At 43.2% G+C, this 15684-nt stretch overlaps 1 protein-coding gene across 2 annotated transcripts in view; it reads right to left on the reverse strand.

Moving 5' to 3' along the window:
• The window catches only part of ADAMTSL4 (ADAMTS like 4), a 274339-nt gene that overhangs the window by 198960 nt on the left and 59695 nt on the right, over positions 1-15684 (reverse strand). For both annotated transcript variants that reach the window (XM_089678942.1, XM_089678941.1), the window contains exon 3: positions 8258-8324. In XM_089678942.1, coding sequence (XP_089535068.1) covers positions 8258-8323 — 66 coding nt within the window. In that variant the 5' untranslated portion in view covers position 8324. The remainder of the gene's footprint in view (positions 1-8257; positions 8325-15684) is intronic.

A 15684-nucleotide genomic window follows, 5' to 3' on the forward strand; every position in this document is an offset into this window, starting at 1 on the left:
TATAGCAAACTCAGCTACATAATTTAAAACGGTCCAAATCTTGATTGTACATATACTCCTCCTGTGTAAATAAACGTAAATGTTTTTTAAATCTAAGACGTAGGCTGGTTTAGGATTAAGTAGCGGCAATAGCCTTTATTAAAATGTATGAAAAATTCAGATTTTGTTTTGCACTTGTATGTACAGTTTAAACACTTTTGAAGTGGACCTGTTATCAAATTTCACTCTAAATTGGTATAGAACATGTCAGCACATAATTATGATGTACAAAAGAAATAAAAAAACATGTAGAAATACAAATAAAGTAATAATAAAAATAATAATAGTCAAGTAAATATCTCAGGGCTACAGAACACATCCCACCTATTTTCATGGACAATAGAAGACAGGTAGGGTTCTGTAGTCCTATCGTGTTCCCTGATACAGTAGGGTGGTGAGTATTGTCACCCTAGGACATAAGGCTTCATGTACACTTGGTGTTTGCTCAGCTCTTCTAAATGCCTTTTTTCTGGCAAGAGAAAAATAGCATAAAAAAATGCGTCTAAAGCAAATATTAATTTATTCTGGCCATTGAAATAAATGCATGCCTAAGAGCTTGACCTACCTATGTGTTTAAGCACACCAGCGTTTTTTTCTGCCAAAACACCGCTGCTCCTAAAACGAGCTGGCAGTGGGGTTTTTCTCTGCCTCTAAATGCCTGTAAATGTCTATGTGTGTATGGACACAGAGGCTAACATTGAGGGGCGTTTAGAGGCAGGAAAAAAACGTCTCTATGGATAACAGGAGTGCAGTTAGTTCTGCACTCCTGTGACCCGCAAAAGCCTGCTGTCAGCTGACATCACAGGGTCGGTCTAGGCTCTAGAAAGATCCCGACCATATGGGCAAAGGAGGAGCAGAGAGTCGGAGACCGACAATCACTGTTCCCTGCTCAGAGCAGAGGGGAGAACTGAGCGATCAGTGGTGTTTGATCGCTTAGTTCTCAGTGCAGAGTCAGCAGGGGACAGATCAATGGATCAACAGATCATTGGATCAATGCTGTATCTAACTAGGCGAGTATAAATATTTTTTCCCCAAACTTCCCTTTTAAGAAACCTGTGTACAGTGAGACATGGTCCATATATATTGAAAAATAGATTTAAAGGTTTACATACACTTTGTGCCTGGAGTACAACTTTAAAAATGCCTTTTATGTGAAGTGTAGAATTTTCATTACAGTGTTTCATATTTTATTCAATTATCTTTTGAAGACTAATATAGATGATTTAGTACAACAACATATTACATATCTGTAATGCAATCCAAAAGCATACAGTATATTTCTAATTATTTTTTTATTACGTCAATTCAAATAGTGCTCGTTTTCCAATGGGACTTGTGAAACACAAAGGGTGGAGTGGAGAGGGGGTTGAGAAAAGACAGTTTTGGACACGTTTGAGTTGGCCGATTATACAGAGAAAAAAAAACTCAATGCTGAAGAGCGGGACTGAAACTGATCATCAAACACTTTAAAGTCACAACAGAAATATCCACACTTGTGTTTAAATGTTTATCGGACCTGAACGCTTTTTATGTTTTTTATGTGCATATAAAATAGATTAGCTAAATGTAAAAGTAAAACTATCAGCCACACTCAGGGGTGGACTGACCATTCGAGCACTCGGGCACTGCCCGAGGGCCCGGAGTCAGTAGGGGGCCCCATGAGATGCCCCTGGTACCTTTTTATAGGCTTTTTTGAGTGTGGACAAGGACACAGGGGCCCCATGAGTTGTCAGTCCGCCTCTGGCCACACTCCAATTAGCTCTTCTTGCAGTATTTTTAATAACCAGTTAATTGACTACATGTCTCCAACCCAAAAGCAAACTTTGATGCGTTTCACTACTCCTAGCTTGCTCACAAAGATAGCGGAAGTCCTATAGCTGATTTCCCCCATCACTGTAAGCAAGCCAGTAGTGGTGAAACGCATTAACAAAGTTTGGTTTTGGATTGGAGACATCATTGTACGCAGTCAATTCATTGACTATTAAAAATACTGCAAGAAGAGCTAATTGGAGTGCGGCTGATATTTTTTCCTATTTTATGAAGAGTGGAGACAGATTGTGATGGCCAGCACCCAGGTTGTCCCTGTGCTGGATCTATGGATCTGTGTGTATTTATGCCCTAAAAACTCAGTGGCTAAATGGTTAGCACTTCCGCCTGGCAGTCCAAGGGTCGTTGGTTCGAATCCCAGCCACGGCACCACCTGCCTTGAGTTTGCATTTTCTCCCTGTGCCTGCCTGGGTTTCCTCCGGGTACTCCAGTTTCCTCCCACACTCCAAATATATGCTGGTAAGTGAATCGGATTCTGTCTAAATTGGCCCTAGTATGTGTATGTATGAATGTGAGTTAGGGACCTTAGATTGTACGCCCCTTGAGGGTTAGGGACTGATGTGAATGTACAATATATAAGTAAAGCGCTGCGCAAATTGATGGCACTATACAAGTACCTGAAATAAATAAAAACTGTGTTTTTAAGTATAGTATATGTCATATAGTTACAGCTACATTTGCTCCTGATACTTCCTGCTGGTCCTCCTGATAGGGTATGCCTGATACAAAATAACAGACTTTCTGCAGTCCGTAATGATGCAAAATACCCACAATGCACCTCCTTCCCAAAAGCTTGCAGCACTTTTGCATGCTTTTTTTCAGGCCTGCCTCCTGGGCTCGACCTTTTGGCTGGTATGAGGAGAATTTTTATATATAGGCCAGGTGGCCAGCAATTGTCTTGCACTTTTGTAGTGTGCAAAAAAAATGCAAAACAAGTGCTTTGAAGTTCCAAAGAACATGACTCACCTCTGATTAGGGTGTAGGTCCTCAGGCTTACCCTGAAGGTCTTGGGGGGGAGGGCATGTAGCCTATTAGTCAGGTTCTCCCCCTCCCATTGGGTCTCCCTTTGGGGATTCCCACCTAGTACTTGGGTGGACCCTGCTTTGGCAGGTCCCCAGAAGAATGAGGTCCGTCTGGCTTCAGATTGATGGACCACAAGTACCCCTGTCTCCGTCAGGAGTCCTGTGCCCCGGGGGATCGGGGCCAGCATCCTCTCTCTTCAGAGGAGAACCATCCATGAATCCTCTATGCCTTATTTTGTGTGCTCACTTTTTTATTGCATCTGGTGCTTCAAGTGTGCTCACCACAACGCTGAGCTTCAAATAAAGTAAATTAGGATTTGTTGGAGTAGCTCTGCATCATAGATTTCACAAAGGCTAAAAAAACGCTTGTTAAAATTAACCTGTCAAGTAAGAAGCTTCATTAACCATTGACGGCCAAGGACATATTGCAAATGTGATCTCTCAGATGACCACTGATGTATGAAATGTATCATCTCAATCGAAAAGCAAAAACTAAGCTTGATATAATGTTAATCTGAGTCCTGTACACTATCAGTAGAATTGGTCTGATCACTTCTACAAGATGGAAATACAGATGTACCCACCACCACTCCAGCTGCATCACCTCCGCTGTTCAGTTGCCCGTGTCAGTTCCAGTTTTGTGTTCAGTATGTGAAGCATGAAAATTCGTCATAGTGCATGGGTTAGCCAGATCCTTTAAAATTCCATATTTAAAGCTGAACTCCACCTGTGATATCTGTTGCATACTTACATTGGTTCATCTTGGACCACTGTAAGCATGCATACATATGAGTCAGCTGGGGAAGCTGACAATCACTGTAGTAGTCAGCACTACTACAGTGATAGCCATAATCTTCCCAGTCCTATGCTGAGTGGCATCTCCCCTGCTCACTGACCACAGGGGAGGTGCTCGCTCAGCACTGCCACCATTCAAAGAATATTTTGTATTTTATTATAATAAATGTAAGGCATTGGATAAGGTGGGGATTGTGATGTCACTGTACCTCCTCTCTACCTCATTCAATCACAGAAGGCCTTGTATTCATTTAAAAAGTACAAGGCATTTTGTGAATGGTGCAGGTGTTGAGCCAACAACCTCCCCCATGGTCAGTGTGCAGAGGGGAAGTCGCTCGGCCCAGGACTCGGAGGATCTCAACTATCACTGTAGAAGCGCCAAGTACTACAGTGGTTGTCAGATTGCAGTGGACCTGCAGATGTGAGATGTTCAAGCTGGGCCAATATAAGCAAGCAATAATTATAAATAATACATACCATAGCCTTAACAACATGCAAAAATAGATTTCTAGGAAAATATAATTTTTATGTGATTTGAATTAAACAAAGAAATAAAAAAACAGCAAACATATGTATGGCACCAATGAAAGGAAATACTCCCAAATATGATTTAAAATTCCAGTCAAATAAAAAAAAAATGCAATACTGATCTGCACATGGCCAGCATGCGTACGTAGACAGTATGGCTGGTGTCCAGTCTGGCTAATAATGAGCAGATTGAAAAATAATAGTATTTCTTTGAACACGCTGTGACCTTTGCAGACAGACATGGCCAACTGATCATTCAGAATGGAATTTCCTATATGGTTGCTTTGTTTCTTTGAAATAAGGGCGCAGTCAGGGGTGTCTATTTAGTGCGCATCCAACCGAAACCTTTGCACATGCCTATATAAAGGTTTTTAAAGATATTTCAGTCTTACAAGCGCTTTGGTTACTTTTGAATGGTTCCGTTACCTAAAAGATAATCCATAGAAGAAAAATTTCCAAAAAAGATCTTATCTATTTGTATTGATTATCTGTGCAGCTGGACCTCTGTCAGTCATTCTCATGAGCCTGGTCAGCATTGTTAATGTATATAAAGTCCAAGTGAGGTCAGATGGACATACATTATCTTGTGTCCTCAACACATAGAATTCAGGCTAAATGCACATAATCAGAGTCATTCCCTAACTCAGCAGGAGACAAGATGAGCTAACTGCTGTCATTGTGCTTCTTGTCTATTCATTACACAAATGGACCAACTTCCTGAATAGGGAAAGTCGCTAAATTAGCTCAGTCACTATCCTGGACATAGGACTTTCTAATAAATCTCACTACAAAGAGGTACCCTGCTGTGGATGCAAATAAATATAAGTTCTATAGAGTCGAGTCGGCAACAAGTGTGATACAATATCTGGAGCAACATGAAGGAACTTGGGCCATTCTGTGCAAGAACTTTCTCATACAGAGAAGTGATGACTTCAGATATTCGAGGACACCTAAAAGGAAACTGAAGAGTCCTCTCAAAGTGAACGAAGGCTACCTACACATGGAAAGTACATTGCAGATTTGGTAATTGTTGGTACATTAAATAAACATGTAAATATAAGAGGATCAAGTGTACATGGACACCTTTTTTATTAGCAGACAATAAGGTCAGTTCTCCTCATAGAAGAATGAGAAGATGCCCATTGTTCTCCAGAGATGAGGTTGGAATTGGGAAGGTCTGTTGCATCCCTGGATATGTTTGTGAGCTAGAAGTATGCCTAGCTGTAACTCTCTACCTTCACTATCTATGAACCAATTTGTAGCTCTACTCCAGAGGCAAGGGTACAGTACAATCTCTACGCAATATAATTTTATGTCCAGGTTTCATCTTCTTGATAAAACTCCCTAGATGATCCAATGGAAAAATGATTGCGGAGAACAATTCTCCCCTCAATAGTGGGGAGACACGCTCTGTGCTTGCCCAGATGCACTATAGTTTCATAGCTGGTAAGGTTGAAAAAAGAAACCAGTCCAACCTGTGTGGATGTATGTGTATTTATGACTCTACCACTTCCCATATCCCTGTATATTGTGTTCAATAAAATGCCCCTCTAAGAGGTTTTTTAAATTAGTGACACTTCCCATTGAAACCACTGATTGTGGAAGGGAGTTTCAAATCCTCACCGCTCTAACAGTAAAGAGCCCCTTACACAGTTTAAAGTAAACCGCGTCTCGCCCAACTTCATTGAGTGGCCACGTCTTCTTGAGGGACATGAGACTGAATAGTTTCCTCCCAATGTTAGAATCACCATTAAGATATTTGTATATCATGATCATATGTCACTAAATCCCTAACAGTATGGGAAAACACTATTAAGCTGCAAACTAGGTGGTATTACACTCTTCTTAGGAAATCTATACAGTAGTCATTTTTTTTCTTTGAACCAGTAGGTTGAGCATGGTGTTGTGTTGATTTTTTTGTGTTGATTTTCTAACAGGCCGGAGGATTGTCCCTGCTAATCCTGCCAAATTTTAATCCAAGTGCGAAGGCTTTAGATTATACTCTATCTTCCCAGATGTCTCCAGCACATGATTCTGAGGCTACCCCTCACCAGTGTTGTTTTTACACAATTTTTGACACTGTGAGAAAATTTGCCAATTACGGCACAATCAGGGGCAGACTGACAACTCATGGGGCCCCCGGGCAATAGGGGATCATGGGGCCCCTGTGGCCTTGCCCAAACTTAAAAAAACCTATGAAAAAGGTACCAGGGGCATCTCATGGGGCCCCCTACTGACCCTGGGCACTCGGGCAGTGCCCGAGTTTCCAAATGGTCAGTCCGCCCCTGGCCACAATGGTATGAATCTGGTATCACGTCTGACAGGACAAACAACTGATCCAACCATGTCCAATTGCCTGATGTTTGCACCTAACCGTGATGTCCCATACCATGTTGAAAAGCTTATAAAATAATGAAAAATAAAAAAAGTGCTATGTAAAGCACACGTAGTAGGCATTTAGCCCGATATACAAATTGCCCTAGCTGGCCAAAAGACCCACTCAAGAGGCATGACCAAGTGCTAGTGAATTCAGTGAGGTCCCAACCCATAGTGATTTTCTGGCAACCCTGGAGGGCACATCACCAGGAGCTCTTTGCACCTCCAAAGCCATAGCCAGACAAATATGGCCCCATTATTACCAGAAAGGCATTATCACTTAGGGAGAGTCTTGACTTAAGCTGGGGATGAGCCTGATGCACCAGCTCAGACTCAACCTGAGAGGAAAAGAGTTCCTCCCACTGTGCCCACCTTATTATATCAGAAAATCTACACACTTTGTGCTCAGCTACGCAATAGGCGATTGCCCTCAAGTGAATATCAAACTCTACCAAAATTATTTTTAGAATGGACTCATTGATGCTCATGGAGAGAACATTCCATATTACCCATAATTCTATGACTCACTTTCATTATAAATGGGATGTGTGGTCCTTCCACTTTAATTTGAATATTGAATGGATAATATTCTATAATATGTCACTTCTTGTATTTTTGATGCTGCTAAATAAAGAAAACGTTTGTAAAAGGCAAGCATGCCTCGCTGTGCATCTATTGTGGGGCTGTTACATTATTACATGATTGTTTCCTAATATCCAAGCCTTGGACTGCAACTGCTAATAACAGACTTGTCTCGTGTATGGAGGCGCAAATAAATGCACCCACCCAGTTTAGGTCTACTTAAATATCCTATAGTAAAGCTGAAAAATGCAGTTGAACTGCAACCTTATCTGCCCTTGTACTGTTTTGCCAGTTCCAGGGGCGGACTGACAACTCATGGGGCCCCTGGGCAATAGGGGATCATGGGGCCCCTGTGTCCTTGCCCAAACTCAAAAAAGCCTATGAAAAAGGTACCAGGGGCATCTCATGGGGCCCCCTACTGACCCCGGGCCCTCGGGCAGTGCCCGAATTTCCAAATGGTCAGTCCGCCCCTGGCCAGTTCTCTTTTCCTTACCAATCTAAGCAAATAAAGTAAAACATACATTTTAGGAGGCATCCAATTTTAGTAAAAATTAACACACCATATCATATTTAGTCCCGAGGTGATGTCTGATGGTTGGGGGGGATCACTGTACCCAATCTCTTAAAATTAAACTTTGAGCAGATATTAAAAGCAGAGTTTAAATAACTGATTAACAGAAATATGTGCGCATTCATTGATTTTTTTGTATTAATTAGATTTTGTGTTCTGAACTCTCAGATTGGGAGAACATGGGTCAGATTTAGGAGCCAACTAGACCCTGCTGCAGTCTACTTGAGCTGAAAGGGAATATACTGATAGCAGCAGAGAGCAGAGTGAGCATGGAGATGAGATGTTGGTTCACCGTCACTGTCCAATCACAGGCAGGGTGCAGGGAGATAACTTACTTGCATGGTTTAATGGAAGTAAAGTGAGGTTATCAAACAGGTTATTCTGCCTGGCTGTGCTTTCTAGCTCTCAGTGCTGGATCATTATAAACTCAAATACTTTAGCAGATAAAATAGCATGTACCGTCTTTATACATATATAGTTGTTTGCCTGGAATTCAGCTTTTTTGTACAGCGCTTACCTTTTCACCACAATAGCTGAGACGGATGATGGCCAGAGGCAGGAGGAAGTACTGCAAACTGAGCATCCTGGAAAAACAAAAAATGACAGTTAATTGTAATAGTCATAGTTATCATAATTAACCATGATGTAGTGTCACCTTATGTTATAATCAGCCCAATAATCTAGATTGTTTTTTCTATAGTAACGTCATTTGCTGCCTTTACTGGCCTTTGGCCTAATAACACTGGACAAAACACCAAATTCAATCACAAGTTCACTATTCTACTTTTTGTCCTGCTCTCCCAACTTTGGTTTTACTGCAGCAAATAAAACCTCTCTGCAACACCATGCTAGGAATAATGGACCCAATTAGCCATTACATACAATGTAATGTAGCCCTGGTTGGCACCCCCTTCAAGATACGGGAGCTGCACAGCCCTGGCATCATTTACGCTGCTCTATAAGCATTCTCTCCACTAGTGATGGACAACTCAACAGTAGAAGGGAAGCAGAAGAATGGGATTGGCCGAATTGGCAGCATGGGAACTTAAAGTGTTAGTAAACCCACAACAGTAAGATCAGTCTGTATATGCAGTAAAGAATGCTCGTTTTACTCACTGTGGAACCTAAGGGGTTAATCCTCCACATTGTGTAAAAAGGATGATTGATCCTGTCTTCTCTGATCCTCCCCTTCTTCTACTGTCCCTAATATATCTCCTGATAGAATAAAGGTCTGGAGGCAAGGCTTTTTTTTTTTTTCTTGGGAGAGTGCATGTGATCAGCACATGGCCAATCAGTGCTGTCCAGACAGAGGGTCAGGGGTCTTGCAGCCTTATATGGAAGAATGAAAAATCCTCATATAAGCTTTACACCCTGGTCACATCAAACCCAACTTTGAAATCCTGCAACTTACAGTGAAGTCGTACGATTTCAGTCGGGTGACATGCTGATTTTAGGTGCAATTTGCAAGACATCTGACACAGTCTATGCAAATCACACCAAAAGTAGTGCACGTACTACTTTAGAAATCGGTGCAGCTCTGACCAAGTCAGAACCGCACCGATATGACCGCTGTAATTGCGGACAATAGGGTGGGACTTGGCATGCGATTTGCAAGCTGCATTGCATGAAAATCACATGCCAATTCGAATCCAGCGTGACCGGGGACTTAAAGTGGTTGTAAAGGCTCAAGGTTTTTTTTTACCTTCATGCATTCTGTGCATGAAAAAAACCTGTGTGCAGCAGTGTCCCCAGCCCCCTCAATACTTAGCTGAGCCTTATCCAGCGATGTGAATGACAGCCTCGGCTGTCCTGGGTCTCTGCCTCCTCATTGGCTGAGACAACAAGCAGGAGCCATGGGCTCCCACTGCTGTCAATCACAGACAGCCAATGAGGAGAGACAGGGGGTGGGGCCAAGCTGAGGCTCTGTGTGTCAATGGACACACGGTGCAGCAGGTGCCCCCATAGCAAGCGGTTTGCTGTGGGGGTACTGACAGGAGGGAGGGGCCAGGAGAGCCTGCGGAGAGCCCGAGAAGAAGAGGATCCAGGCTGCTCTGTGCAAAACCACCAAAAATGAACCTTTAGAATCGCTTCAACCAGTGCTCTGCTGGACACTGACACTGGTCACAACACCCCTCTAACTGCTGATGAGAAAAGGTATTTAACAGTTTATATTTACTATAATAATTGTATTTCCATGTTTCGTGTACTGTGAGAGCCCAGATATAGTGAATGCAGGGTCCTGGGAGACCAGATATAGTGAAGTCAGCGTCCGGGGAGACCAGATATAGTGAAGGCAGGGTCCGGGGAGACCAGATATAGTGAAGGCAGGGTCCGGGGAGACCAGATATAGTGAAGGCAGGGTCCGGGGAGACCAGATATAGTGAATGCAGGGTCCGAGGAGACCAGATATAGTGAATGCAGGGTCCGAGAAGACCAGATATAGTGAATGCAGGGTCCGAGGAGACCAGATATAGTGAATGCAGGGTCCGGGGAGACCAGATATAGTGAATGCAGGGTCATGGGTGGGTTTAGCAACACTTTAAGCCCACCTACCAAAGACAAGGGGACAAACAAGCAAGTGGAGGTGTTTTCAGGCTGCTGAGGCGCTGGGGACTCTTTAAACCCCAGGGAAAGCCTAGAGAGCAGCATTGCCTCTAACCCCTACTAAATCTCCTCTGTGTCCGAACAGCTGTCAGATGGACCAGGGGAAAGAGAAGCTTCAATGGAAACCTGCAGGAGGCATTGCAGTCTATTTCTCATCCACCTCCATCCAGGCAGGAGAGGTTATCAGTGGACAGACAGTATCTAGGTGGACATTCATCAGGCCTAGAATTAGTGAGCAGCTTGTTTAGCCCCATGTACAAAACTTTAATTGTACCTGTTTGAGAGCTCTGTTGCTTTGAAAAAACATTTTAACGGGACCACCTGGCTCCCTCAGTCTCTACCAGTTTGGGACACTTTGTGAAGATACCCTTACCCTTTTGGATTACAAATACCTTCAGCTGAAGGTTGAGGATTCCTCAGTTGGGATTAAAGGGCCCCAACACTGCCAAACTCCATAGTGGATTTACCCTCTGCCCAGTAGTTAAGGTTAGTAAACTGTTGCTAGGCCCCAGTAATTATCTGTATCTCATACTCCACACCAGGGATACTTGTTGCAATAGGCGCTGTTTATAACTGCTTGATATTTCATTCTGCACTCTTTGAGTGCGTTTGAGGCAAGGCTTCTCATAGGTGGCGAAGAGAAGGAACTCTCATCTCATCTACCTCATTGCATGGTTGTATTGCACCGCTGTCCTTGAGATGTTGCTATAACCATTGTTCCAACTGCTTAGCCTTCATTCATCTGTAGGGTTTATTTCGGTCTAACCCCTGGTTCACATCTGTGCGGGTGGTGCCGCTGTGGATCCGCACAAAAATCCGTGCAACAGCACCACCCGCACAGAGGAATGCGGACCCGCGGGCAGGTGACATTAATTCTATTGGCACGCCGTCTGCACTGGAAATCGCAACCGTACTGGGAAACGAGGTTCCAGTGCAGGCTGCATTTTCCAAAGAAGTGCAGGGACTTCTTCCTTGCGTGTCCCGGGGCACGGGAGTCCATTCAAATGAATAGGCTCTTGTGCCCACGCAAAACACGGCCCACAGGAACACAAGGATGTGAACCTAGCCTTAAGAACAATGGAGTACTGTCCATCTTGTTTATTCTTTTTTTTAATTTGCACTAATGCCTAGTACACACGATGAGAATATCAGAAGAATGATCATCCGTTTTTCTTGCATGCTAGTCTCCACATCGAAAATGAAGAGGTTACTCAATTTACGTAAATTCTCATATGACAAAATAGAATTTCGGAAGTGATGTCATGTATTGTATTTACTACTGTTGAAAAATCGCATGACTTGGTATTGTACAAGAAACATTTTTGCGCTGGTCCCTTCGGGTATAGTCACAGGAATGGTCGTGAACAGCTCTCGAAAGCAGCATACTCGAAAGCTGTATACGAACGATCAGATTATCTTAGGATCGCTCCTTGTAGGAGAATTTTCAGATGATTTTCTTATCATGTGAATGAGCCTTAACTTCGAAATTTTCGGGACAAGCTTTCACGGTGTTCGTGTTTTAATAAACCCCTAGATCTGCTATTGGTGTGTCCATGTACTATTGGGTGTAGTTTCTTGATAGGTTATCACTGGAAGTAGGAGAGTCCAACGTTTCCAGCAGCTCCTGACAAAGGAATGGTTTAAAACACGTCAGGTTTTTTTCTTCTTTTTTTTTCCCCTTTCTGTGCACCAACTGTCCCCAATATTATGTGTTCTCACCCTGATGGATATTTTATTTCATAGCGTGGAGAATTTAATGAAAGAGGCTGGAACATAAAAAGGTGGGCTGGGTGGGAACACTCAAAACTCCCATGTGGACAGAAAGGGCTCAGTTTCATGTGCGGCAGCCCTTGCTGCTCCTCTGAAAAGATATCTAGGGATGTTGACAGATGGCTGGGAGGCAATATGTAGCCTGTTTTAAAACTAAAAAAGGCTGAACCACTATGGCGCAAGCACTTGTATTAACTTTAATGGGTCACGTTAGTCGGTGGTACTGCCTTCCAAATGCGTACAGTATGTGTAGAGCCTTGAGCATGTCTTGGTTTAGGTGGGCAGTATGGGGCAGAAAATCAGTAGCTCAACCACATAACTTTACCACCCCCCTAGCTGTATGTCTTATCAAAAACAGAGACAATAATTACATTAAGGAGATCCTATTGCTGGAATATACAAGAAACATAAGCCAGGGGTTGCCTGTCCGCCTACTAGGCTCCACTATAATGAGATATCACATTAGTGAGGATTAAACCTTTATTGTTGCCGTTTTACTATTATCCTATGGAAAGGTTCACTTTAATAAGACTATATTTTATGTTCAAGACATGTTTTATTATAACTCATAAATGGTGCAATTAACAATAACTTTTATTAGTGATGCTCATTTACAGGGCACACGACTCAGCTCATTATCTTTTTTCTTGCAGCCTCTGTAAAACCATCTAGTGCCTGGAAAGGGTACAGTGAATTACTTAAACTCTGCAAAGCAACAGTGAAACTAGCATTTCCCCAAATATAGAATGATGAGCAAATGATTTAAGCACAATTGGCACCATTGAGAGTTCTGCAGCCTTCTAAGGCTGTTCTTTCTGTCATCTTGGTAAAACTGAGCTCTAACATTTAGCAGGATAAACATATCTTTCCAAAAACCTAAAATAGCCAGATGATCAAAGGGCAAACTGACACGGTGTTAATGCTATAACCAGACATTAGTATGACACTGAAGGACCAATAACCCCAAAACAAAAACGTTGCAGCAGCTTATCAGTCCTTAGATGTGGTGGCTGCATTTGTTTTCTTTTTTTCAGGCTTTTTTCTGACCTGGGGATCCTGCCCAGTAACACACTTCCTGTGCTGGTGTGACAACACTCACTGGGGTTGATTTACTAATGTACTTTGCAAAGTGCAGTTGCCCCAGAGCTTAGTAAATGAGCAGACGCTCTGCTGACTTCCATCATCCAATCATATGCAGGCAAACATTTTTTTTTTATTTTCCTTGCATGTGAATGGATACTCTTTGCAAAGTGAAACTTTACCTTATTTACTAAGCTCTGGAGCAACTGCACTTTGCAAAGTACATAGTCTATTTGCCTTTCAAATCATCCCCACTCTACTGCATCTGTAGCGCCCTCCTAGTTAGTCAGGGGGAGCTAGCGAATAATTTTTCTTTAGTTAGAAGGCTGAGTAGCAGCCAGGGAGATAGTCAAAAGGGTCAAATCTGAGTCAAGGATGAAAGGCTCTGCTGATCAGTTCCCTGATACCTCCCCCTGATCTAGAGACTTTGAGAAGTCTCTATAACTCAGTGGGTGGGGATGAGGAGGGATCCTAACAAATACCCAGGCAAGAGGCTTGGCATGGGGTCAGGACAGCCCCTAAGAGTGTCTGAGCCTGCTCAGTAGCAGAGAGAGAGTTCGGATGGAAGATGGAGTGAGCAGGCTGGAGAGCGGAGCCTGGGAAGGGTTTCATGAAAGGGGCCTACCTATGGGCAGAGGAGCTGGAAGGGAGGATCTCTCAGCCTAAACCATCCCCGGAGAGAGGACAACCTGGGAAGCAGGGAAGGAGTTATCTCAGCATAAAGACCTGAAGGCAGCCACCAACCCATAAGCTTGCAGGAGAGGACTGAGTGACTAATCCCACACCCCCTGGGCCAGATAAGGGGAGAGGGCATTCTGGTGGGAAACCTGAATAGCCTCCAACTGCTGATCTTACAGTGGAAGATACTGGGTCCCCTTGCCCAGGGATTCCCTCAGGCAGCTGGGTGAAGAGGAGATTGAATCTGGGGTCTGAGGTGGTAAGTCAGGAGAGGTTAGCTAGAAACTCTTCTGAACATTTGTACATAAATTCCTGGAACAGTTCCTTGGGCATCCCATGTATCTCACATCCTCATCCAAGTTATCAACCCCTAAAAAATATTTTTAAAAAAAGTTCAAAGACTATTTACTGTCTCTGGAGTGCAAGGCTGGAAGGAAATGCGTGTTGCCTGGCTTTGCAGGACTATATGGGTGACCCAAATCTTTAGCGACTCCTACGGTGGTAATGCTACATATCTATAGAGGAGCTATGTTGCTGGAATATATGGGAGATTTTCTGTAGTTCACAGAGATTGCTGCAAATACTGCTAACAGCCAGCACAGGGGGAGAGCACAGGATATTATCAGCTCACAAGATTTCTGGCAAAAACAAGTATTTTATTTTGCATTTATCGAACAGATATTAAAAAAAGCACTCAACTGTATATTTACCAGACCACAATGGAGCAAATAAGAGATGTTCATTGTCTGCATTTACATATATTCTAGGTACTTTAAATGTTTCTGTCTATCCTCATTGCTGGATTGTCTTCAGCTCTGACCCCTGTGTTCTGTGCTACTGAAAACCTGCTGATCCTGCTACTGACCCAGCTACGTCTGACACTTCCCTTCGGATTACCCTTGCCTGTTTTGTCTTCTACTGATTTGTAAATTGATACTGGCCTGGACTTTTGGCTAATATTCTGCCTGTTGGTCTTGTACCTCACTGCCAGCTTGTTGCCAAGCCTTGCCTGTCTCTGACCTGGATTCTGATCAAGTTCCTGCACCTACCTGCCTGACTGATACCGAATGTGGCTTGTGACCTGACTCCTTGCTTCATCCAACCTCAGTATCTATAAGTTCAAGTTTGATGAACCACCTTCCTGGCACCTGCGCTCTTTCACTGCCTTACAGTCCCTGTCTGTAGGGGTATTTGGATAAGAATTGTACAAGAGGCCACCCTCGTCATCTCGGACTCCACAGTCAGGTACTTGACAGTGGGGTGGTGGTGGAGCAGCAGGTTTTCTCCAGAAAATGCTTAATGCATTGTACTCATGAATATGTTTTTTGAGGGCAACCAGTGGTAAAGGTAAGAGGGGGACGAAAAACATAAAGGGAGAGTGAGGTTCTGCTTAATGATTATGTGAAAGAGGCATAAAAAAAAAAAAAAAAAAAAAAAGGATCAGCTCACCCCAAAGAGATATTTTAGTGTTTGATAGATGTGGAAGAGTTCAACCACCCTACGGTGTCCAATATGTCTCAGGGACTTGACAGAAAACAGGAGTGTTTCATGCCCTGGACAAAAGAAGCCCTGACCCAAGATTGATGTCACACAGACGACAGACTTTAACTTACTTCTCCACTAGCCTTGAATGCCCTCAAATCTCCCTCGCTAGCAATTAGGCAGCCTTGGAGCAACAACTCATTGGCTTGGCTAGCGAGGGAGAAATTTCACAGAAACTGGTTTTGCCAGCATCAGAACCACCCACATGACATCAGCCTAAGGTGAAACAATGCCTTGAAGCTGCAGTCTACGTCCAGGTGAATACGGAGC

The sequence above is a fragment of the Staurois parvus genome, unplaced genomic scaffold (assembly GCF_062004578.1).
Source record: "Staurois parvus isolate SC_StPar_1 unplaced genomic scaffold, SC_StPar_1.0 ptg000213l, whole genome shotgun sequence".
In the NCBI taxonomy this organism is placed as follows: Eukaryota; Metazoa; Chordata; class Amphibia; order Anura; family Ranidae; genus Staurois; species Staurois parvus.